The sequence below is a fragment of the Tupaia chinensis genome, unplaced genomic scaffold, assembly GCF_000334495.1.
Source record: "Tupaia chinensis unplaced genomic scaffold, TupChi_1.0 Scaffold149104_1, whole genome shotgun sequence".
Taxonomy (NCBI): domain Eukaryota; kingdom Metazoa; phylum Chordata; class Mammalia; order Scandentia; family Tupaiidae; genus Tupaia; species Tupaia belangeri.
Window position 1 is genome coordinate 543,555 of NW_006208950.1, and position 25,020 is coordinate 568,574.

Below are 25,020 nucleotides of genomic sequence, written 5' to 3' on the forward strand. Positions count from 1 at the left end.
TCAATCTTCTGCCTGGTCTAACCTACTTTTAATGCTTTCAAGGGAGGTTTTGATTTCCTGTATCACATTCTTCAATCCTAAAAATTCCATCTGGTTCTTGTTTAGGGTATCCATTTCTTCTTTCAAATCATTAAAGGACTTCCTCATCTCCTAGAGCTCCTTGTCTCTTTTCTCTTCCATCTCAGTTAGTTTGGTCACTACACATATTCTGAATTCCTTATCAGACATGTCCACAACGTCCATTGTATTGACTGTGGGTGATGTAGGCTTGATGATTTCCCTTGAGGGAGATGCCTTTTGTTGGTTGCTCATATTTCTTGAGCCTCTGTGATTGTTCCTAGTCATCAGGTAATCTATATGTTTCTTCCTAACTTATTTTAGGTATCTCTGATTCTTAAAAGTTGTACAGGCTTAGAAAATTGATGATTTCACTTATGGTGAAAAACAAAATGGAAAACGGAAATCGCTACTCAAATCACCAAAATTCAAACAGTCCAAAGGCTAGTGGAAAAGGATCAGACAATGAGTGACAGTACCAGGTTGTTCAGGTCTGCAGCCTCAGTCCACCTGGTGTCTGGAACTGCTGGCCAGCTCGATCTGGATTGTGCGTGGGGTAGGGTGGGGGTTCGCCTTAAAGTCCCAGGCAACCAGCCTGGGGTCCAAGGAGGAAGAACAGTGGGGATGTGAGGAGGTTCGGAAGGGTCGGGCCTGCAGCTTCAGTCCGCCTGGTGTCTGGAACTGCTCCTTCAGTACTTCTTGAAGAGCTGAGCTAGTGTGGTTAAACTCTCTCAGGTTTTGTTTATCTGAGAATGTTTATCTTTCCTTCCCATTTGAAAGCTAGTCTTGCTAGGTATGATATTTTTGGTTAAAATTGTTTTTCTTATAGTGTTTTGAGTATCTCTTCCCATTCTTTTCTTGCATTGTTTTGGATGAGAGGTCTGATGTTAACGTAATAGGATAACCTTTGTCGTTGATGGGCTACTTCTTTCTCTCTTGGCAGTTTTAGAGTCTTGTCTTTGTGATTTTTAATCACTCTGGCTATGATGTACTTTGAAGAGGACTTTATTATGTTGATTCTATTTAGGGTCCATTGTATTTCTTGGGTATGGGTGTCTGAATGTTTCTCTAGTTTTGGAAATTTTTCTGCCAGTATTTCATGGAACAGATCTTGTATGCCTTGTCTCATTCTTCACCTTCTAGAACACCTGTTATTTAGACTTAGGCATTTAATGCTGTCTAGTATTTCCTGTATGTTGTCATTTTTTCTAATTATTTAAAATAATTTTTGGTGCTTTTTATCTAAATCAGATATTTTACCTTTAATTGCAATGATTTCCTCTTCTGTGTCTAATCTGATCTTAATACTTTCAATGGAGGTTTCAATCTCCTGCATTACAGTCTTCATCTTTAGAAGTTCTGTTTGATTTTTTTTTTAATGTTGTCTGTCTCCTATTTAAAGAGATAAAGACTTCCTCTTCTCCTGGATTTCAATATCTCTTGTCTCTCATAGAGTTTTGTCACCATAAATATTCTGATTATTTTCTTACATTTTGTTAAATTTCTTTTTGTTGTTGTTGTTGTTTGTTTGTTTTCTTTAGTTGGAGATGAGTTACTGTGTTCCCTTGTTGGAGATGTATTTCCTGATTTTCTCATACTTTAGCTTTTCTCTGATTTTTTAAAAAAGTATTAATTACTTTATTGATTGATTGATTGATATAGTGTGTGTGCACTTGCCAGAAGGACAGAGAGATAGAAAGTTAGAAATTGCCCCCCCCCCTCCTGGGGATGGCCACACTGCAATCCCTTCTCCTCCATTCTCCTCTCAGGATTTTGGGCATGCACACACATGCACCCAGTGTGAGTTTTAAGCTGATGGGTACAGGACTTGTACTGTAGTTGACTACAGTACAAGTGATGTAGCCATCATACCATCATACCATCATACCATCTTCTGGTACCCTTCTCTGATTTTTAGTCATTTGGTGATGTATTCACTTTAAATTTTTGGAGAGGGTTTCTGCAACTCTTAGTTTGTATTCTTCCCTTGACTTTGAGTTACTTCTGTGTCAATTTCTCTCTTCTAATGTGTTTTGCAATGTGGTATTCACAGGAGACATTTTGAGTTCAGATTCATAAATTGGAGTTTTTCCTTTTTGCTGATAGTTCAGTGAGGGGAGAGGATTTCTCCAAGCCTCACAATGTTCAGATGTTTGGCTGCTATACACCTGACTCATCTAGACCTATATTGGGTAAAGGATTTCTAGCTCTGAAACTGGGAAGTGAGGTTGAAGTCAGGGGCTGTGGCTCGGGCTGCTCAGCCCTGACACTGGTCCCTGAATTGAAGCAAGATTCCACTTTTTATTCTGGTTATCTTTTGCTATGTCATGTAAGTCTAATTTTTTGTGACTTAACCACCAACTTGTTTTATCTCTAATATTAGTGAACCAGGTATTTAGGCAAAGGTTGTCAAGAATTTTCTTCTTCTTCATAAGGCATGGACTGATGTCACTCTGTGTTACTTAGCTAAAAATGGGTTAGTCTGTAGAACTCAAGACAGTTTAATTCACATTCATGATTTCCTGGAAATGACTGGAAGAGATTCACTAGATCTCTCTCTCTGTCCGTGTAGATGAAGGAGAACCCCTTTTTTTTTTTTCCTAGAAGAGTCAGAGTCAGAGTTTGCAGGATTTTTTTTTATTCCTAGAAGAGTCAGAGTCAGAGTTTGCAGGGTGCTCAGGAATCCCAGTGGTAAAAAGTAGTTGTCTAGTAAATTGAGGGTTATGCTCAGAATTGGGCAAGATACCAGTTAGTCTTTCATTTGTCAAAGCAGTCAAATAGCCATCTTAGTTTTTTTTTTTTTTGAGAGTTTTTTTTTGCTATAGAGCACATGTGCTCATCAGAAAGACTGAGACAGGAAAACAGAAAGCAAGAAATCACCCCACAGTGGGGATGCCCACACTGCAATCCCTTCTCCTCCATTCTCCTCTCAGGCTCTTGAGCATGCACTCACATGCGTCCGGTGTGCGTTTAAGCTGCCAGGTCTGGGACTTGAACCACGGTTGACTACATGGGAGTTCAGCCATATAGCCATTACACTAACTGCTGGTCCCTGCCATCTTAGATTTTAAGTGATGAAGAAATAAATGATAACCTTTATAAGGGTGTGACAATGTCACTTTGCAGAACAATTACATGCATCTCAAAAACACATGCTTAGAATTTTATTGTGTTGAATGTATAGATTATTTTGGAGTAAATTAACAATTATATATGTATGTGTCTGTGTGCATTTACTTCTTGAAAACGATATATTTAGTTATTTAGGTATTTTCAAAATTTATTTTTGCAAGTTAAATAGTTTTTACCAGTAGTGAGGTCTTGCTTATTTCTCTTCCTAGGTATTTGTATTTTTAGATGCTATAGTAGAAGGTCTTTAGTACGGTATTATTTTCCAATACCTATGGATGGAGAAAAGCAGTGACTTTTAAAACGTATCTCATAATTCCTACTAACGTCTAAATTCACTTGTTATTAGTAGTAATCTCAGTAGTCGTTTTAGGGTTTTGTGTTCTATAGTGTTATCACAAAGGATAGTTTATTATGTGGAATAATATAAGAGTGTTTGGCTTTCCAGTTTTTTTTTTTTTTTAATTCTTTTTTAGAGGTTTTCGCTATAGGGCGTGTGTGCTCGCCAGAAAGACAGAGAGAGACAGAGAAACAGAAAGTGAGAAATTACTCCCCAGGGAGGATGGCCACGCTGCAATCCCTTCTCCTCCACTCTCCTCTTGCAATCTTGGGCACACACATACACATGCCTGGTGTAAGTTTAAGCCACTGGGTCCGGGACTTGAACCACGGTCGACTACATGGGAGTACAGTGACATAGTCATTACACTAACTGTTGGTCCTGGCTTTTAGGTAATCTTTGGAGGCTTGTATTCTTCCTTGATTTTATCCAATTTACCTAAGTTATAAATATTATTGGAAAAATGTTTTCCACAAGAATCCACAAGTATTCTATGTTTAAGTATCTCCAAGATGCTTATGTTTTTGTTTTTGAAATTGGTAATTTGGATTTGTTTTTCTTTTTCTTTTGGCTGATCTTGTTAGAAGATTGTCAGTTCCATTATCAAAGAATGAAATTTTGACTGCTTTGATATTACTTGATTGTGTATTTTAAAATTTTATCTTTATTATGACCTTTCTTTTTTCCTCCTAGCTTCTAAAGGTAAAATCTGAGGTAGATGCTTTTAAACCTTTACTTTTTAAAAAAGTTTATTTCTTCTATCAGAGAAAGAGAGCAGGAGTAAGAACCCTTAAAAGGGCCCCAACATAATGATTTAACTTCATCCTCTGACTAGTCTAGATCATGGGCAAATGTATGTCAGTATACTTAGGGAGGTCTCTCGACTTAAGATGGGAATCTTCTCATGTGGTATACTGAGCAGAGTGTTCTGTTTTACCACTGTGCCACCATATGGACTTCTAAAACTTTTATATATACATAAACAAAATATGTATTTATTAATATAGATTTATTTTTTAAATATATATATTTATTTAAAATATATGCATTTATTTAAAATATATAAATTTTAAAATATATAAAAATACACAATAAAGTAATATCAAAGCAGTCAAAATTTCATTCTTTGATAATAGAACTGACAATCTTCTTTTTAAAAAAAATAATGATTTATTTAATTTTATTTATTCATTCATTTGTTTTAATTTGACCAGAGAGAGATACAGAGAGAGAGAGAGAGAGAGAGGGAAAGTGAGAAAGCAAGCCACCAGGTCTGGTATTTGAACCACAGTTGGCCACGTGGGAGTGTCCAGTGCCTTAACTACCATGCCACCTGCTGGTTCCAGAACTGACAATCTTCTAACAAGATCAGCTAAAAGAAAAAGAAAAACAAATCCAAATTACCAATTTCAAAAACAAAAACATAAACATCTTGGAGATACTTAAACATAGAATACTCGTGGATTCTTGTGGAAATCGTTTTTCCAATATTTATAACTTAGATAAATTGGATAAAATCAATACACACACACACATAGGTACACACACACACACACACACATACACACTATGCATAAGTTCAATAATGTTTGTTGCATTGATTCAGAAATTGGAAATACTCATTATTGGACAGGACTTTGACTGCAATGTCATGTCTAAAGATTAATCAGAAACTATGCAACTAAGGTGGATCTCAAGTAAGCCAACAGAAGCTCTTAGGAAGACAGCCTGATATCATAAATAGTTCTGACGGGTGGAGTGGTTTAGAAAAGATATATGAAAGAATTCATATGATCAAATAACCTGGACTTTTCCAGCCCAGCATTGTAATCAGTAGAAATTGCAAAAGAGCAACCTCACCAGAGGAGTATTTTGAGAAAGACTTTGAAGGAAGAAAGAGACTGATCTTTGCTAGCAGATGGTATATCACAGAATACTTGGGCAGGGCTGAATTAAGAAGGTTTACGTGACTAGTGTCCTGGGCATTTTGATTTTCAGCAATTTGAGTAATTGACATGTACATATTTTCTCAAAAATATTCAAAACCATACTGTTTCTATTGTTATAGAGTCACAAACAAAAATTATACAAAATTATAAGAAATATTTTGAACATTATCTTTAAAATTCAGTATTTTGAAATTTTGAAAGTTGTTTATTAACTGTCAAGATCTATGGAGTATGAGTTAAATTTTTTTTTGATATGTAAAGTTAATGTGGAAAAGTGTAAAAATAAATTAAAAAAATGAAAAAATATATAAATTATGTGTATATACATATATCCATATATATTTATACATATCCATATATATATACACATACACTATGTGCACTTACCAGAGAGATACTAGAAGAGACAGAGAAAGAAGGAAAAAGAAATCACACCCTACAGTGGGGAGGAGGTTGACCAATCCACAATCCATCTCCTCCTTCCTTCTCTTAGGACCCTGGGCAGGCATGCACATGTGTCTGGCATGTTTTTCAAGCTGCCAAGTCTGTGATTCAAACCAAACAGTTGGCTATGTGGGACCCATCACCTTAATCAGCATGCCACCTGCTAAAACTTGATTTTTATAATAAGCATTTAAGGCTATAAAAGTTCCTCTTAGTCTAGCTTTGGTTACATCTCACCCATTTTGATACATTTTTATATTGCTTAGTTCTGGGGCTGGCAGATGGCATAATGATTAAGTTACTAGACTCCTATGTAATCAAATTTGGTTCAAATCCTGGACGTGGTGACCTAAAACTCATGCCAGGTACATGCACATATGTGCCCAAAATCTCAAGAGGAGAATGAAAGAGAAGGGATTGCAGTGTGGCCATCTTTCCTGGGCAGTGATTTCTGTTTCTCTCTCTCTGTCTTCTTTGTCTCTCTGGCAAACACACAGACACTATACCAAAAATCTGTCAAAAATTATTGGTGGGGGACCAGCAGTTACCATAATGGCTATGTCTTTGGACTCCCATGTAGTCAACTGCCGTTTGAGTCCTGGACCTTGTGGCTTAAACTCACGCCGGGTGTATGTGCATGAGTGCCCAAGACCTTGAGAGGAGAATGGAGAAGAAGGGATTGGGGTATGGCTATTCCCCCTGGGGGAGTGATTTCTTGCTTTCTGTTTCTTTGTTTCTGTCTGGCGAGTGCACATGCCCTATAGCAAAAAAACCCAAAAAACCAAAACCAAAACAAACAAACGAACAAAAAAAAAAACTTTCCAAAAAAAAAAAGAAAAAAGAAAAAAAAGTGTTGCTGAAAAAATATTGCTTAGTTCTTAATATTTGCTTATTTAATTATGATCTCTTTCTTGATTCATAGGTTTTTAAAATATTTGTTGCTTAATTTCCAAATAATGTGAGGGTTTTCTTGAAATCTGTTTTAGCTATTTATTTCTACAAAAAAATATCTGAATGATAGTTTGATAATATAGTCTCACATTCTAAGGGTTGTCTCTTTACTCTAAATATTGTTTCTTTTGCTGTGCACAAGCTTTTTAGCCTGCTATAGTCCAACTTTTTTATTTTGCAGATTATTTCCTGTGTTTTGGGTGTCTTATGTAGGAAATCTTTGCCTACAGAATGTCTCCAAGAATTATCCCTGTATTATTCACAAGTAGCTTTATAGTTTAAGGTTTTATGTTTTGATCTTTAATCTATTTTGAGTGGATTGTTGTTGATGGTGAGAAGTAGGGGTTGTTTCCCTTTTCTGGAGGTGGATATTCAATTTTTCCAGCACTATTTGCTGAAGAGACTTTCTTTTCTCCAATACATTGCCTTGTGTCTCTGGTAAATAACCAGTTGGCTGTATGTTTTGGGGCTTATTCTGGGTTCTCTATCCTATTTTCTTGGTCTGTGTGTTTATTTTTGTGCCATTACCATGCTATTTGAATCATGGCTCTGTAATGTATTTTGAGGTCAAAAAGCAAGATGCTTCCAGCTTTATTCTTTTTGCATAGTATTGATTTGGTGATATGGGGCCTCTGTTGATTCCAGACTGATTTTATGACTGTTTTTTTTCTCTTGATGTGAAGAATATCTCTGGTAATTTGATTGGAGAAGTATCATTCTATTTATGTCTCACAGATTTTTGAAATTGTTTAACCTATTTTAATACATGTTATACACATCTAATTATATTGATATTAATTTAGCTTTAAGTAATTTTAAAAAACCATTTAAGAAAATAAAGAAAAATAATTGCTGTTACATATATATTATTTTCATTTTGTCATTTTCTATAAATCCTGACTTTTATGTAATAGTGTGTTGTTAAGCTTGAATAACTTCATTTTGCATTTCTTGTCATGTAAATCTAATGGCCAAGACTTTTCCCACTATTGAAAGACTTAGGTGATTACTGAATTACATATAGGTTGGGGCTACATTCAGTTTCACCAACAAACAAAAAGTAAACAAATGAATAAAGCAAAATAGCTGAAGATTGAAAAAGTGAACAGGAAGTTCTGCAGCTTTCCAGTACAGAGATAAGCACAAAACAGTTTGGAGTTCATATTCTGTCAGGTTAGAATGAATTTTACATACGTCAGACTTTCCACTGAATCCTAAGAAATTTTATGGTGTAGCATAATTCTCATATTAAGGACTTAAATACAGGATTTTTATTCATTCCTTTATTAACTAACTACTAAATTTTCTTCTTTACTTTTTTACAATTTTAACCATTGTAGTTCTAGTTATTTATTGTTCAGTTGATCAATAGAGGCATTGCATCATATCTTTTCTACAAATAATGTAATTCTCAGGCAGAGCACTTAAAAAAATTTAGTCAAGTTGTCCCATTCAAATGAAAAGAGCTTTTGTAGCTTTTTCTAGCACTTCTCCCTTCATGTCACATATGAGAAAAATGGTTAATAATTTGATACTCTGAAGTCCAGATAATCTTATGGGAAAAGAATAATAGTATACTTCCTGGGAATTATTGCCTATTTGTGCGCTTTCTTATCATCTTCCATGATTATTGCTTCTACCATTTATTGCATATATGATTCTAATTTTGACTTTTTAATAAGCCAATATTATGTGTGTCATAAGGGGTATAATATGAGGATATTTCAAAAAGTTAATGGAAAGTAGAATTAAATTCAAAAATTTATTTCATCATAATAAAGTTTTATAATGCATGAGTAGTTTTATAATATGCATTTTTCAAGAAATTTTTGAAATTCCTTCTATGTACATGTAGTCTATTTCTTACTCAAAATTTTCCCATTGATTATGAAGAAATTCATGCTATAATTCAATTATATGTAATTTAGGAAAGTAAGTTTGTGCACTATATATGGTTTCAATAGTTTGACAGTGTTTTCATATGTGGCTTGGATCACAGGCCAGATGAACATCAAAGTAGAATTAAAAGTCTATTTCAGAAAAGTATTTTTGAAACCACCAGGGGCTATATGTGTGAGAAACTCTGGCCTTGAAGGTAGGGTGAGACAAGAGAGGAGCACAAGGTTAAAGCAGAGAATGAAAGCTTTCTTGGATCAGAAACAAAACTGTGCCAGAACAGAGCCCATTTATTCTAAATTACATCAGATAAGCAGTGAGTGAGCTTGGCTATAAAGAAAATTATACAATGTACCTGACATTCTTTGTAAGCTGTTTTCCTGGTACAAGATCGATAGCTGTCAATAACTTAGTACTTAGACAATATCTTGGCTTGCAGAATGTCACCAAACATCTTGAGACACAGTTCGTTCCGGGAGCTCCATCCAGTTGTCCATTCTATTCTAGTGTCTTTCAGTCTGGGAATAGGGTTGCTTTCAACTTCCTTCTGCATTCTTTACCTCTGGTTTATCTCTCAGGCCTGGTCTGGCTTCTGTCTCCAATATTTCCCCCTTTTTGTTTATGATTGATTTTATGTAACATTATACTCTGTAGAGGGTGTCTCATTATGCTGCAGAAGCAGTGGCTCATTGTCCACATTGTCAGAATAAAAGAATAAAGTAACAAAGTACCAGGATTAATAAAATCAATAGAGGATCCCCAAATTTTGAACTGTTGTAAAAGTTTTAACTGACTCAATCTATAGGCAACACTCTCGAGAATTTGAGAGCCAGAAAGCTGTTGTAAATTGTCTTTAAATGTATTATATATTTCACTTTGTAATGTTTGAATATCTAGGATTAAGCTACTCTTGTCTAATAAGTGTTGTAGAGTACTAGTCCAAGGATTTGAGTAACAATTATAATGTAAAGGAGTAATATGAAAGGAAGAAACATTCTAATCACATTTTAAAACTAATTGTTTCTGTAAACCAACAAGATGATCTCCCTATAAAACTACTGCCTGTTGAAGAGCTGCAACTTCAGAAGCAAGATGGCTATCAACCAATTGCTGTGTGGTCCACAAGTGGTTGGAGATCTCATGTCATTTTGTACAGATTTGTTGGTCTGGGTGTTTCATGCAATGTGATGCCAGCCATTGCAGCTATAGCAGTAGTATCAGGGAGTCCCATAATGGTAGCAATTAAAAGTCCAATAAATCATTTAGTCCATTTAAGTATTCTATTTAAAGTGTCATTTATGATATAAATCTCAGGGGAGTGTTGCCATGGGTGAAGTATTTCAGTGGAAGCCAGATTCCCATTTGAGCTTTTAAAACATAAATGCTTTCACATGACTGGTTGAATGGAATTGAAGAATTAAGGCATGCATAAAGAGTGCAATTAGAATAGGATATCAGATATTCAAACTCATTCCAAATAATAAGATCTTTTAAAAGAAGATATGGCAGTCTAACACAAGCTTGAAAAAAAAAATAAAAACAAGTGTCATTAACCATAATTTAAGATCAGAGTGATTACCTGTGGTATTTTTATGTTATGTGTCTACTCAAGCATGAAGAGGGTGGAAGAAAGTGGTGAGTTTCCAACTTTGATCATGAACTGGTCCAAAATTTAAATGAGGGCTTTGAGGGAGACATATCTCTACCATGCCAAATAGTTCTGCCATTAGCTGAGGTCCTAGTAGATTGTGAGGAAATATTCCATTTCAAATCTTCTCATGAATTGTTTTAGATGAGCAGAGCCCATACGGGTCCAGTCAATGATGCTCTCATAGGAAGTATTAGCTAATATCAACTAATATTAGCTAATTAGGTGAATATTAGCTAATATTCACCTCAGCCTGGTTCTTAAGTTACCCAGTTTTGTACTTCAGAAATTGCCACAAACATATATTTTATAAACAGACAAAATAGCTTCACAAATTGTCCCAGTATAGAACAGAAATTTTATTAATAGATACAATGAAATATCTTTCATTTTTGTAAAATTTAAAGACCAACAGTAGATATTCATAAACATCATGTAACTTATTTAAAGATGACTCAGACATTTTGTGAATCTTTATTATTTTAATTAAGCACAATTTTAAGATCTCCGATTACCTGAAAAATTTACTTGTAAATAACCCATCTATAATTATTTAAATTTTCTTTTACTGTTATGTATTGATTACCTGAAAAAACAAACAAAAAATCTCGTCATTAAGTAATTTTTCCTTTTAGTTAGATATCCATCAGGTAACGTACATCACATAACATGTAAATAAGAGATGTTTTATAAAACCAACCACATTAAGACAAATATGATTGTTTCCTGACTAATAGAACCTTGGACAAAATACATGTTGGAAACTGTGAAGATCTTTACTTATTAAGATTCTTTTTAAAATTATATTTGAAACCAGCTATTTGTCAAACCCTTAGATATTTACTTCTTACCTCAGGCTTTGTTAGAAAGAAGACAGTTTTAAATGACCTTAAATATTTTTGGCAAACAGAAGAATCTTCAGAATTGAGAACTCCTGACATTTTAACCCTAAATTGCTGGTCTTCAATTGTTCTTGTTTAATTTCTGCTCAAAAGACAAACATGTTGAAATCCAGCCATCTATCTATCAGGACTGTCAGAAAAGCAGTGATGCAAATCAGTTTTAGTTCATTTAAGCCCAGTAAGAGAAAAACAGTTTGTATCATAGGAAAATAAGGGACAGTAACAGTTTTAGTAAAAGTATCATGGCACGGGAATAAAGTCAGTATAAAATAAAGGTAGATAAAAGTAAAAGGGAAAAAAGGGATTATTAGAAGAAAGTAGAGGAGCCATGGGTTTTACAGAAGTTTGCCTATGTACAATTTTTTAATATAATTTTCATATCATGGAGTTTCAGCTTGTATGGAGTATAAACCTGAGTCATCAGCTGAATTTTGAGTAGAAAGCTCATTAGAAGATCTGCATTCTTTAGGTGGGGGAGAGAATTCCTCTTTTTTAGGTGGTGGACTCTCTAAACCTGAGATTTAATTCTCTGGAAAATCTATTTGTTTTCCCACTCTGTTTGATTCCAGTTTATTAGAATTTCTTGCCCAGATTCTGATTGAAGTGGATCTAAAGTTAGAGATAAGATTACATAGTGACCATACAGATAAACAGTTTCACCTTGCAGATGAGCCCACCTCAATGCTCAAATAACTAGTTTCTATTGTTTGTAATTAAGAGCATTCTTTCCAGAGAGAGTAAACCAATAGCAATACTTATGAACCAAGTAAAATGTTCTTCAAAAGTAGTCTTTTTTTACCTTAACTCCAGAACTCTTGAGTAAGGCCTGTTAGATTTATATATAATATTCATAATTCAAAGAAGAATTATTTCCCATACCTACTTTGTGCTGAATCCTGAAGGTCAAGTTACTCTGACTCAGAAATCCCTTCTATCCCTCCAACGCTTGAAAAATTTTCGTTACATCTTAGCATCCTTTTACCTTCCAGTACCTGTTTGGGCACCAGACGTGAGAAACTTGGGACTTGAAAGTAAGGTGTTGTGAAGGATTGAAACAAGAGAGAAACAGTTAAAGCAGAGGGGGTAAAACTCTCTTGGAGCAGAAGCAAAATTGTGCCAGAGCAGAGCATGTATATTCTAAATTAAATCAAATAAGCAGTGAGTGAGGTTAGCTACAGAGAACAGGGTACAATATGCATGACAATCTTTGTAGACTATGTTCCTGGTACAAGGTTGATAGCTATCAGTGATTTAGTACTTAGATAGTACCTTGTCTTGAAAAATGTTGCTAAATATCTTAACACACAGCCCGTGCCTGGAGCTCCATCCGGTTGACCATGCAGTCCCTGTGGCTTTCTATCTTCGAATGGGGTTGCTTTCAAATCCCTACTATTTTCTTTCCTTCTGGCTTATCTCTCAGGCCTGGGCTGGTTTCCATCTCCAACACCCCGTACCACAAGGGGGAATAACTGTGCCACAATTCTTTCTCCTACATTTTCCTCTTGGGATTTGGGGCAGTCATGCACATATGCTGGCCTTATTTTTCAAGCTGATAGGGTCAAGAACTCAAAACCGTAGAGTGTGTCATGTGGGATCAAGTTGCCTTAAAATCCATGCCACTTGCTGGCCCAATTTAAATTAAAAAAACATATTTATTTATTCCATGAGCAGTAGAGACAGAGCAAGTGACAGAGAGAAAAACAGATAAGAGAGAGAGAAAGGAAAAGAGAGAAAGAGACATAGAGGTGTACCCTCAGTAGGGTCTTCATGGTATAATCCATCCCTTATCTGAGCTTGGCTGGATCATAGGCACATCCATATGTGTGCCTGGCAGGGAGGTTTCCAGATGTGAACCCTGAATGTCCTCATGTGGGTCAGGCTCATAGAACTTTGTGTTACTGTTGTAGTACTATCTGGCCCTGAGCTATGTTTTTAAAGAATATAAACTAAAGTTCTCAGTTTAGAAGGAAGACATTTTTCAAGTAGTCAGCTAAATGGAGATTTCCTTAAGGCAAGGTCAATATCTATGAGAGAAAAGAAGAAAATGTACAAAGCTAATGGTGAATATTTACAATACATGAGACTTACCATGACAGATTAAAGAAATTTGAAAGTGAAGTCAATACCTACCTCAGAAGGTATATTTCTATTTGGACATTAGGGAACTAATTTCTCAGTAATTTCTAAGTCATCATCAGTATTTCTCCTTTAGTGAAATAGATCCTCACATAGACCTTGAGCATCAGTGAATTAGTGGACCCTTTAGGATGGCTTGAGACATCTTTATTTAAAAGACATAACATAGGGGTCAGCAGGTGATATAGTGATTAAGTGGACTCCCACATGGCTGACCATGGTTTGAATACCAGACCTGGCAGCTAGAAAATCATGCCAGCATGTGTATGCACATGCTCAAAATCCTGGGAAGAGAATGAAGGAGAAGGCATTGCAGCATGGTAATTCCCCCTGGGGGGGGGGTGAATTCTCATGTTTCCTCTCATTATGTCCCTTTTCTCTCTCTAGTGAGTGAACATTTCCTATGGCAAAAACATTTAAAAAAAAGATTTAAGTTTCATGTAAACATTATTGATTGAATGAATGAAAAATGAAATATTAAATTACAATATACATTTGCTCAATAGCTACCATTATTTCAAAGGTAAACTGATTCTAATTTCTGAAATAAGTGTGTGCAAAATAGATTTAATCTAAGGAGATGGAAAGGCTCATTGTATATTTGAGAAATAGCAAACAATGTAGAGCAGGGTAAATGTGAAAAATAGTAAGAAAAAAATTTGGGGAGGAAAACAGCATTTAAGCCCTCTGGGGTCTTGTAGTCCCTGTTAAGAAGATTGGGTTTTTTTAAATGTAGCATGGTAATTCACTGTAGAGGTTTTGAGCAGGGGAGTGATAGAACATCCAAAGAGCCATTCATAATTGGTTGTATCCTTTTTTATTATGTAAATATCTCAAGTGGCTTCTCAAGTATACTTTTGTTAATTTATATATGATATACCTTTTTATGAAACTACCTTCCTATTTTCTATTGCAGTTAATTCTCATTTTCTTTTACAGTTCAATTAAGATATTGTTTCCTTTAAAAGCTTTCTGTGGTCACAATGTGATTTGTATGTGGAGAAAGTGGACATCCTTGTCTTGTATCTGTTTTTTAGTGGAAAATCTTTTAGCTTTTCTTCATTCAGGATTATGTTTGCTGTGGGTTTTCCATAGATAGCTTTTATTGTGTTGAGAAATTACCTTTCTATGCCAATATTGCTGAGAGTCTTGATCATGAAGGGATGTTGTATCTTATCAAATGCTTTTTCTGCATCAATTGAAATGATCATATGGCTATCTTTCTTTCTATTAATATGGTGTATTACATTTATGGTTTTGCATATGTTGAAACAATCTTGCATTCCTGGAATAAAGCCTACTTGATCATGATGTATAATATTTTTTATAAGTTGTTGGGTACGATTTGTTAGTATCTTGTTGAGAATCTTTGTGTCTGTATTCATCAAAGATATTGGTGTAGTTTTCCTTCCTTGTCCTGTCCTTATTTGTTTTAAGTGTAAGGGTGATGGAGGCTTCATAGAATGAATTAAGGAGAGACTCACCCTTTTGGATCTTCAGAAATAACTTGACCAGTATGAGGGTTAACTCTCTCTGAAAGTTTTGTAGAATTCAGAGATGAAGCCATCAGGACCAGGGCTTTTCTTTGTTAGGATTTATTTATTACTCATTCAATCTCCTGGCTTGTTATGTGCCTATTCAGACTTTATACATCTTCCTGGCTAAATCTTGGTAGACTGTATGTGTCCAGAAATTTGTCTGTCTCATCCAGGTTTTCTTGTTTCTTGACATATTCTTGTTAATAATATCCTCTAATGATGTTTTGAATTTCTAGTATGTTGTTATATTGCCTGCTTCATTGCAGATTTGATTTACCTGGTTCCTATCTGTCTTCTTAATAAGTCTAGCTAGAAGTGTATCAATTTTGTTTATCTTTTCAAGGAATCAGCTTTTACTTTATTTTCTATATAGTTCATTTATTTTCTATTTCATTTATTTCTGCTCGCATCTTTATTATTTCCTTTCTCCTGGAGGTTTTTGGATTTTTTTTGCTGTTGCTTTTCCAATTTTCTGAGGTATGATTTTAGGTGATCCATTTGCCTTCTTTCTGTCTTCTTCATATGTGCACTAAATGCTATGACTATCCCCCTCATGACTGCTTTCACAGTGTCCCAAAGATTATGGAAACTTGCATCCTCATTGTCATTGGCTTTCATGAATCTTTTGATTTCAGTCTTTATTTCTTCAGTAGCTGTGAAGTCACTCAGGAGTAGGTTATTTTGTTTCCATGTACTTGTGTATTTTTGAGGGTTTTTCTTGAAATTGAAATCAAGTCTAATTCCATCATGGTTGGAGAAGTTTCTATATCTTTGAATCGGTAGAAGCTTTCCTTGTGCCCTATCATGTGGTCAGTCTTTGAAAAAGTTCCATGTGTGGGTGAGAAAAAATTGTATCTCTTGGTTTCTGGTGGAAATTCTATAGATGTTTGTTAAGTCCATTTGATTTAAGGTATCATTTATATCCTTTATCTCTTTACCTATTGTTTGTCTAGATGATCTGTCTAGAGGGGATAGTGAGGTGTTGGGGTCTCCAACAATTAGTGTGTTGCAGTCTATCTCTCCTTTGATATCTAACAGTCTTTTCTTCATGTATTTCGGTGTTCCTGTGTTAGATGCATAGATATTTATAAGCATTATATCTTCTTGATTGATTAACCCTTTAACTAAAATATAGTGCCCTTCTTGTCTCTTCAAACAGTTTTTGTTTCGTAGCTTATTTTGTCAGAAATTAGAATGGCCACTCCAGCTCTTTTTTGGTTCCTATTTGCATGGAAGACATCTTTTCAATCCTTCACTTTTAGTCTATGTATGTCTTTACCCATGAGGTGAGTTTTCTGTAAGCAACAGATAGGGGGTTTCTGTTTTCTTATCCATTCAGCCAGTCTGTGTCTGTCTGAAAAGAATTTAATTTTTTAGTATTTCCTGACTTTTCTGACTTTTATGTTAGTCATTGTCATGGTTGCCTTCTATTCCTTTATTCTGGCTGCTTATTCTTTAGTTTTCCTGGAACAGTAATCTCTTCAGGGTTTCTTGAAGAGCTGGTCTGGTACTGGCAAATTCTTTCAGGTTTTGTTTGTCTGAAAAGAATTTAATTTTTTATTCCCATATGAAGGATAATCTTGCAGGATATAATAATCTTGGTTGAAATTATGTACTTGGGACCAGTAGTTGGCATAACAGCTATGTAACTAGACTGCCATGTAGTCGACTGCAGTTCAAGTCCCAGACCTGGTGGTTTAAACCCATGCTAGGTTTGTGTGCATGCATGCCCAAGGTCCCAAGAGGAAAGTGGAGAATGTACTGTGGCATGGCCATCCCCCATGGTGGGTGATTTCTGACTTTCTGTCTCTCTGTCTCTCTCTGTCTGTCTGGCGAGCGCACGAGCCCTATAGTGAAAAACCTCTCAAAAAAAAAAAAAAGAAAAAAGAAATTGTTTCTGTCTTAACACTTTCAATATGTCTTCCCATTATTTCCTTGCTTGCATTCTTTCAGTTGAGAGGGCTGGTGTTAGTCTGATGGGATGACCTTTGTAAATAACTTGTCATTTCTCTGTTGCCAGTTTTAGTATATTGTCTTTATCTGTGGTCTTGGCCAGTTTGGCTTAGTTGTGCCTTGGGGAAATCTTTTTGGGTTGATTCTATTTGAGGTCCTTTATATTTTTTGTGTCTGGATGTTTGAGTGCCTCTGTAGACTTACAAAATTTTCTTCCAGGATTTCATGGGTTAGATTTTCCATACACTTACTGGGGTACCAATTATTCAGATGTTTGGGTGTCTAATAGAACCTAGTATTTCTCATATATTATCCTATTATCCTTGTTTTTTTTTTTGTTGTTGTTGTTGTTATTTTCTCAATCTTTTATCCCCCCACCCCCAGGTCAGAGCTTTCATTTTCTACATTGGAAATTCGATTTTCAGCATGGTCTATTTGACTTTTAATACTTTCAAGAGTGTTTTTGATTTCCTGTATTACAGATTTCATCTCTAATAGTTTCATCTGTTTCTTTCTCAGAGTGGCCATTTCTTCTTTCATATCGTGGAAGGACTTCCTAATCTCCTGTAGTTTGTTGTCTCTTTTCTGTTCCAACTCATAGAATTCTGTCACCATGAATGTTCTAAATTCTTTCTCTGACATTTGGTAACTTCCTCTGTTTTTTTCAAGAAATGGAAGGGACTTACTGTGTTCTTTTGATGGAGACATGTTTCCTGGTTTGTTCAGACCCGAAGCTCTTCTACTTCTAGCCATTTGGAAATGTATTCACTTTTGAATAACTCTTAGGAGATTATTTCTTTGACCAGGAGAAAGTGTGTTTTCCTTTTGCTGTGGACTTATGTGTGCTGAAGTCTCTCTTCTGTTGTATTTAGCAATGTGATCTCAAGAGGTGTATTCTATTCATATGTCTGATGAATAGTATCTCCTTTTACACAGGTGGTTCAGTAAAAGGGAGGATAATAGGGAACATTACAATACTAGGGAATTTCAGAACTGTGATTATAGACCTGTCTAGTTCCTCTGGCAGGGTGGAGTATGAGGAGAAGAGGACAATATAAGAGGGAAGAAAAGAGTATGAAGGAGAATAAAGAATAAGTCACACAGCGTGGTGAGTGATTTTTCTGGGGCGTAGGGATGGAATTAGAGATCTGCTGCAGAGTGGAGGCCAGTCTCTAGGGTGAGGAAGAGTAGGAAATTAACAAAAGAAAGAAGAGTAATTAATAAATAAATAAACTTGCTTACCTTTCTAGAGGGGAGGGTCCTGTTCTTGGGAGGGCTTGAGCTAGGGTGGGAGGCAATGGTGCCCCTGCCTAAAAGTCTCTTGCTAGCCATGGGCCTGGAGATGGAACTGGAGCTCTGCTTTCTAGAGGGGAGGTTTCTGGGCTTGGGAGAGCTGGAGCTGGGTCAGGGGGCAGTGGTGCCCCTGTTGCAATTCCCCTTGCTGGCCAGGGGCCTCAAGATGGAACTGATAACCCTCTATATTATTGATAATTGTCTACTCTCCAAGTTTTTTACAGTACTTCATCTACTTCTTTTACCAAGTGTAAGGCAGAGTCAGATTCTCTATCTTATTTTCTGTCATACTTCCTGTATGTTGTATTATTTAAACTGATCAAAGATTATAATAACATTACTAAATTGTTCCCTTTTTAAACCTGACTATATTCCAAGATATGGAGGAAATGTTGGATGAACTGTTACCTGATTTAATACAATATTTAAAATGTTTATTAATTGTTGTACTTCTAACTCAGAAAACAGAACTTGGCACTAGATATTTAGTCAATGTTATTTTTAATTGCCAGAAGGCACAGATGCTTACCATTGGATATGGAAGATTTACTTCTTAGTGAAGCAAGCCAGGCTATGTAGGATAGACATTGTATGTCCCTACTTAATATATACTGAGTGTCCGCACTCTATGACTGAAACTGATTGACTAAAGGATATAGAAACAGAGTAAATGATTGTGAATACCAAATATAGTGTGGGTGAAAGAGTAGGGTCTGAGGAAGAACATATAGAAGAAAAATAGAGAGGCAAAGCATTAATGGGACAAAGAAATGTGGCATTATCTGTTGAAGATAATTTATAGTTTTATCAACTGGACTAGGGAGAAATGTACACATGTTGGAATATTCACTTTGTAAGCTAAATAATATGATTGAATGTATAAAAGAACATGAAATTTAAAAAAAATAGAGAAAGTAACCTCAGTGGAACAAGGTCAGTCTACAATAAGTATCCTCCAGTAATCCAACCTATCAGGATTTTTTGTATGCTGTCACAATCACCTTTTGTGTTTTTAAAGCTTCTAAATTGCAGTTGTCCATATAAAGCCTGGTTGCATTAACCACCACAACTTTAGGGCCGGCCTAATGCTATTTTAAAAAGTATTGGTTATTAGTTTAATAATTGATTATTACAACTAAATTATACATAAGATTCTAACACATCTAATCCCTCATTTTCATTGTTTTAGTTTTGGTTATAGAGCACTTACACTTGCCAGAGAGGGGGAGAGAGAAAGAGACAGAGAGAGAGAAAGTGTAAAACCACCCCCAAGGTGAATTATTATACCACAGTCCTTTCTATCCATTATTCTCATTAGTTTTTGGGCACATATACACATGCCTGGTGTGATTTCATGCTGCTGGGTCTGCTCAACTCTAAGTGTGGATTCAGAGAAGTGGGATCCAGTGATTTAACCCCTACACTACTAGTTGGCCTAACTAACTTCACATTTATAGGCAGAAAAAAAAGTTTGGTTAAAAAGAAAGAAAATCTTGCTATGATACAGAGTGGAAGTAGGTGGAGATATTTTCTTTGAAATAAATAACTAGACACATGTTTTGTTATTAACTGGCAATAATTTCATAATGGTTCTTAAGCTATTTAGCTTTATAGAAATCCCAGTGCATTTAATTAAGCAAGAATGAGTGTTGGACATACTCCAATTATAGTACTCAATATTAAATGCAGTTAGTAGGTATAAAATGTCCAGTGATCTTTGCCCCTATTAAGGATGGTACTATTCTCTTAACAACTCGTAGAGCTCTTTTAAGGAGAGAAATAACTATTTCAAGAATGCCTTCTTAAAATCTGAGTAGAGCTAGGTTGGAAATGCTAGCACAATACAATAAGAAGGGCAAATAGCCTGAATGGTAATATTTTGTTTGTTTTTAAGTTACTAGAAAAGACAGTGGTTACTAGAGAAAAAAATTTCCTGGTAACATAGCTATCAATAGTTGTTATATTCTTATGTAGACAGGATTTGTTTTCCTTTCTGATAAATTGTCCTAACATGGAAATGTGTTTTTCTTTTTTGCTTTGAAATAGATCTAAAATGCAAGTATTAACACTATTCTCAGCTATTAGGGGATCCTGTGAAGAAAATACACAGGTATGGAAATGTGAATTGAACTGTATCCTCTAGAACTAATGTAGTTTTTAGTTCTCTGTTATCATTCCATATAGAAGAGACATTTCCTGGTCCTTGTGAGTAAGTTAAGTTTTCAATCAAACTGAGACCATGACTCCAAAAGGTAAGACAGAAACTGTTAATAGTGGAAACCAGGCTTTTCATATGTGTGTTTCTTATTATGGAGGACACCACACTGTTTGAATGTGGGTCAATGTCACAGAATATGCACTACTGCTGCATCTCTCTCTGGTCATATATTTGGTTTCAGAGCATGTAAACTATGGCTCTCAATTTAGAGGGAGATGTTTATTAGCAGATATAATAGTAAGATCAATGGAGACTTTCTCAAGGAAAGTTCAATTTCACTGAGAAAGAATAAGATGATCTGGAAAGCGACTAGTCTATATTAATACAACACGTCATAAAAAGATTAAACAAATTGAAAACTAAAATAAGTAACTATCTTACTATTTGAAGATATATATTTACTTTTGAAAAACTAGGTAATTTATTGTGAAAAATGATTCCCCAGAATCACCAAGATTTTCTTCTAATGATATGATCCTTGCATAGACATTGGGCATCAGGGAATAAGTAGACACTCTTTGAAAGGGATGAAGTAATGTATGTGTCATGTAAACTTTTTTATTGAATAAATAAAAAATTGAACTGTAGGCCAGCAGGTGACATGATGCTTTGAAATAGAATGTCCAGGACATCATAGACTGGTGGCTTGCCTTTTCACTTTCCCTCTCTCTCTCTTTGTCTCTCTCTCTCTGGTCAAATTGAAATAAATAAATGAATAAATAAAATTAAATAAAAAATAAAAAAAATTGAGATTACTCAAAGCATTTGCACAATGTGTACTACTTTTTCATGTTAAATTGCTTCTAAACCCTGAAAATAAGCATTTCTACGAAATGGATGAAATGAAGGAGTTAGAAAAGCACATTACAGATTTGAAGAATAGCCAACAATGTAGTTAAGGATGATTTTGAAAAAGTGTAATGAAAGAATTTGTAGAGGCAGCCTGCATGCAAGTCACCTAGGGTCTTGCAGGCCAAGTTAGGAAGATTGTATTTTATTTAATGTAGGGTAGAATCCAGCATAGAGGTTTTGATCGAGAGACTGATAAAATATCGAAAGAATCATTCATAATCTGTTTCATACTTTTTTAACTATGTAAGCTCTTTTGAGATCTCTCAAGTATTATATTTTTTAAAATTTGTACATGGTGCATTTTCTTATGAAATCTCTTTTCATCTTCTCTTTAGTTAATTCTCACTTTTGCTGTACAGTTTAGTTAAAACATGGCTTCCTTCAAAGAGCCTTTTATGATCTTATTAAGATTTGTATTTTTGACACTGTGTATTCATACAATGAAGAGAATATGTTATAATCACATTATTAAATCCATCTCTAATTGTTTGACATGTCTCAGGTCTTTATCAGTGAAGATAAGAAAACTTCCAGGTGGCGGTTCTGAAGTCTATCACTGATCACATCAATATATACTGCATACATACTTATAATTAAGTAAATAACTAAAAAGTAAGGCTATACTAAATTTAAAGTTTTCTTCCTTGTTTTAACAGGTAAAGAGCATCTAGGATCTGATCTCAGTCCTTATAAAAAATAAATGGGACCAAAAAACAATGTGACTTTCTTTGTCTTCACGGGCCTCACACAAAACCCAGTGGAACAGAAGGTGCTTTTCGTGATGTTCCTGCTCTTCTACATTTTGACCATGGTGGGCAACTTGCTCATCATTGTGACTATTACTGTCAGTAAGACCCTAGGCTCACCCATGTACTTTTTTCTTGCTTGCTTATCATTTATGGACATCATTTATTCCTCAGCCATTACCCCCAAGTTGATTTCAGACTTACTCTTCGGAGAAAATATCATATCTTTTCAATCTTGTATGACTCAGCTCTTTATAGAGCACATTTTTGGTGGGTCAGGAATCTTTGTTCTAGTGGTGATGGCCTACGACCGCTATGTGGCCATCTGTAAGCCCTTGCATTATTTGGTTATCATGAGGCGATGGGTGTGTATTGTGTTGCTGGTGATATCCTTGGTTGGAGGACTTTTGCACTCAGTCGTTCAGTTTAGCACTATTTATTCACTTCCGTTCTGTGGCCCCAATGTCATTAATCACTTTTTCTGTGACATGTATCCCTTATTGGAACTTGTCTGTGCTGACACCTATGTCATTGGCCTTTTAGTGGTGGCCAATGGAGGACTGATTTGTACGATTGCATTTCTGGTCTTACTTATGTCTTACGGTGTTATCTTGCAGTCTCTAAAGAACCTTAGTCAGGAAGGGAGGCGTAAAGCCCTCTCAACCTGTGGCTCCCATATCACTGTGGTTGTCATCTTCTTTGTTCCCTGCATTTTCATGTATGTAAGGCATGTTAAGACCTTCCCCACTGACAAATCAGTAAGCGTGTTTTATACAGTAGTAACTCCAATGCTGAATCCCTTAATCTACACGCTGAGAAATTCAGAAATGAAAAATGCCATGAAGATGCTATGGGGAAGAAAAGTTGTGTAAGGAAGTAGATTATTGACTCCCCCACTAGAAAGACAGTCACTTGACATTAGACCCTTTCTTTTAAGGACCCAGAAGTTTTCTGAAATCTGATGTCATCTTTATTTTGTCATCATTTTCCTATGTCTTTATATATTACTCAAAAATTCCAACATGTAGTTTCCTCTTATTTACCTTTCAGTTATTCTAGTATTGCTCATAATGACTTATGCCTAATTTCATCAAAAAATAGAAAATAAAAATAGGCATTAAAGAATAAACTATATGACTGTGCTATTAAAAGTTCCCCTTCTTGCTTGAATATCCCATTTGACTTCTTGTTTTTTTTTACCTCATGCTCAGCGATTTAATGCATGTATTACAAAGCATCAGTATGTAATTAATTAGTGAAGGTATGTTATAATAATTGTGATTTTGAATTTACTTATGCATGTGTCTTTTTGACATTTTTCTGAGGTTTAGTTTCATTCTTACTTTAGTTCCTGTCAGTTAAGTTTATTATGTTTGTTATACTATCTAATTTATTTAATGCTATTAAATATTATTTATATTCAATTTATCTTGTATTATATAAAATATTTTAGTGTAATACTACTTTTTGAAATAAAATTAAAAGCAAATATATAACAAATTTTAAAAGTGAAAAGTATCCAAATTAATATAAAATAAAATAAAATCTTCCATCCATTTCACTTTTATAAATTTATTTTATTTCATTAAATTAATTAATTAATCAATTTATTTTGATTTGACCAGAGAGGGGCAGAGTGAGAGAGAGAGAAAGTGAATAGTTAAGCCACCGGGTGCAGGGCTCAAACTGCGGTCGGCCATATGAGAGTCCAGTGCCCTTAACCACCACACCACCTGTTGGCCCCACCTGCATTCATCTCTGAGCATAGCCTTTCAGTGTTCTTCCCCAGAGGCAGCTGTACATATTATCTGTTTCATCAGAGTCTTCAGTGGTATCTTTGGAAATTCAAGAGTATTTAAATGTATGTACATACATACATGCACACACACACATACATATATATAATCATTGTTTATCCAACTTTAAATTTTGATATGTAGTCTCTTGAAGATCTTCCAGTAGCAGTCCAAATTGATCTAACTTCTTTTCTTCATGCTGCATAATACTTCCTTATAAAAGTGTTCTAGGAGTAATATTTTCAATGTTTATATTTTTTCATTTTTTTTCTTTTTTATAAGTGGTTTGTGCTATTATAATTATTTTTTAGTTTTTATTTAATTTATTTATTTGCATTCATTCACTGTATATCATTACAACATACAAAATGAGATTTTCCATCCAGAATACACTGTATATTGGCTCAATTGAGCACATCAACATATGTGTTATCACCAACAAATAGTTTTCCATTTCTTATTTCTTATATATTTTGCTTTTTTTCCCCCATCCTTGATTCCCTATCTCTTACCCTCTGACATCTCTTGCCCTCCTCCCACACTGTCTCTGGTATCTATGGTTGTTTTTTATGCCTTACCCCCTCCCCCCACACATTTTTATTAATTCACTAAAGATCTTAATTCATCAAAATATTTTTAATAGCAAGTGCAGCTGATGTATACATATCCATGTACACAAGTCTGACTTTAGGCATAAACCTCAGTGAGTAGAATGAACATACTATAAAGTAGCACCTAACTGGGGCTATATAGCTTACTGCAGTCATCAAATAGGTATTTTTAATGTATTTTTTTTTTTAATTTCATAAAGTGTGTGTGGAGGAGTGGGGCCTGGGGAAGGACATTTGGAGGAGGGATGTGGAGACAGAGCATTGTTGGGATGGGGAGGTGTGGTGTTATCTGTTGAAGATATTTTGATCAACTGAACCGGGGAGAAATGTTCACATATTGAAATGTTCACTTTGTAAGCTAAATAATGTGATTGAATGTATTTAAAACATATAAATAAATAAATTAAATTTAAAAAATAGTTTACATTCATTCCCTAAGCATCATCACAACATACAAAATGTGATTTCTCATTCAGAATACACTACGTAATGGCTTAGTCATGCAGGTTATCATCAATAATTTTCCATTTCTAGTTTCATATATATATATATATATATATA

General features: G+C 35.0%; 1 protein-coding gene and 1 pseudogene across 1 annotated transcript; one reads left to right on the forward strand and one right to left on the reverse strand.

Annotated features, from left to right (window-relative positions):
• The window catches only part of LOC102476369 (GTP-binding protein SAR1a pseudogene), a 31,055-nt pseudogene extending 21,792 nt beyond the window's left edge, over window positions 1–9,263 (reverse strand).
• Window positions 9,264–21,994: 12,731 nt separating this feature from the next.
• On the forward strand, window positions 21,995–22,924 carry LOC102469175 (olfactory receptor 4A47). The gene has a single exon (XM_006170869.2). It carries the CDS (start codon window positions 22,007–22,009, stop codon window positions 22,922–22,924), a length of 918 nt encoding a protein of 305 aa, XP_006170931.1. The 5' UTR covers window positions 21,995–22,006.
• The last annotated feature ends 2,096 nt before the right edge of the window (window positions 22,925–25,020 follow it).

Excerpts from the sequence above, each read along its gene's own strand:
- LOC102469175 (XM_006170869.2), top strand. The coding sequence starts at position 22,007 with ATGGGACCAAAAAACAATGTGACTTTCTTTGTCTTCACGGGCCTCACA.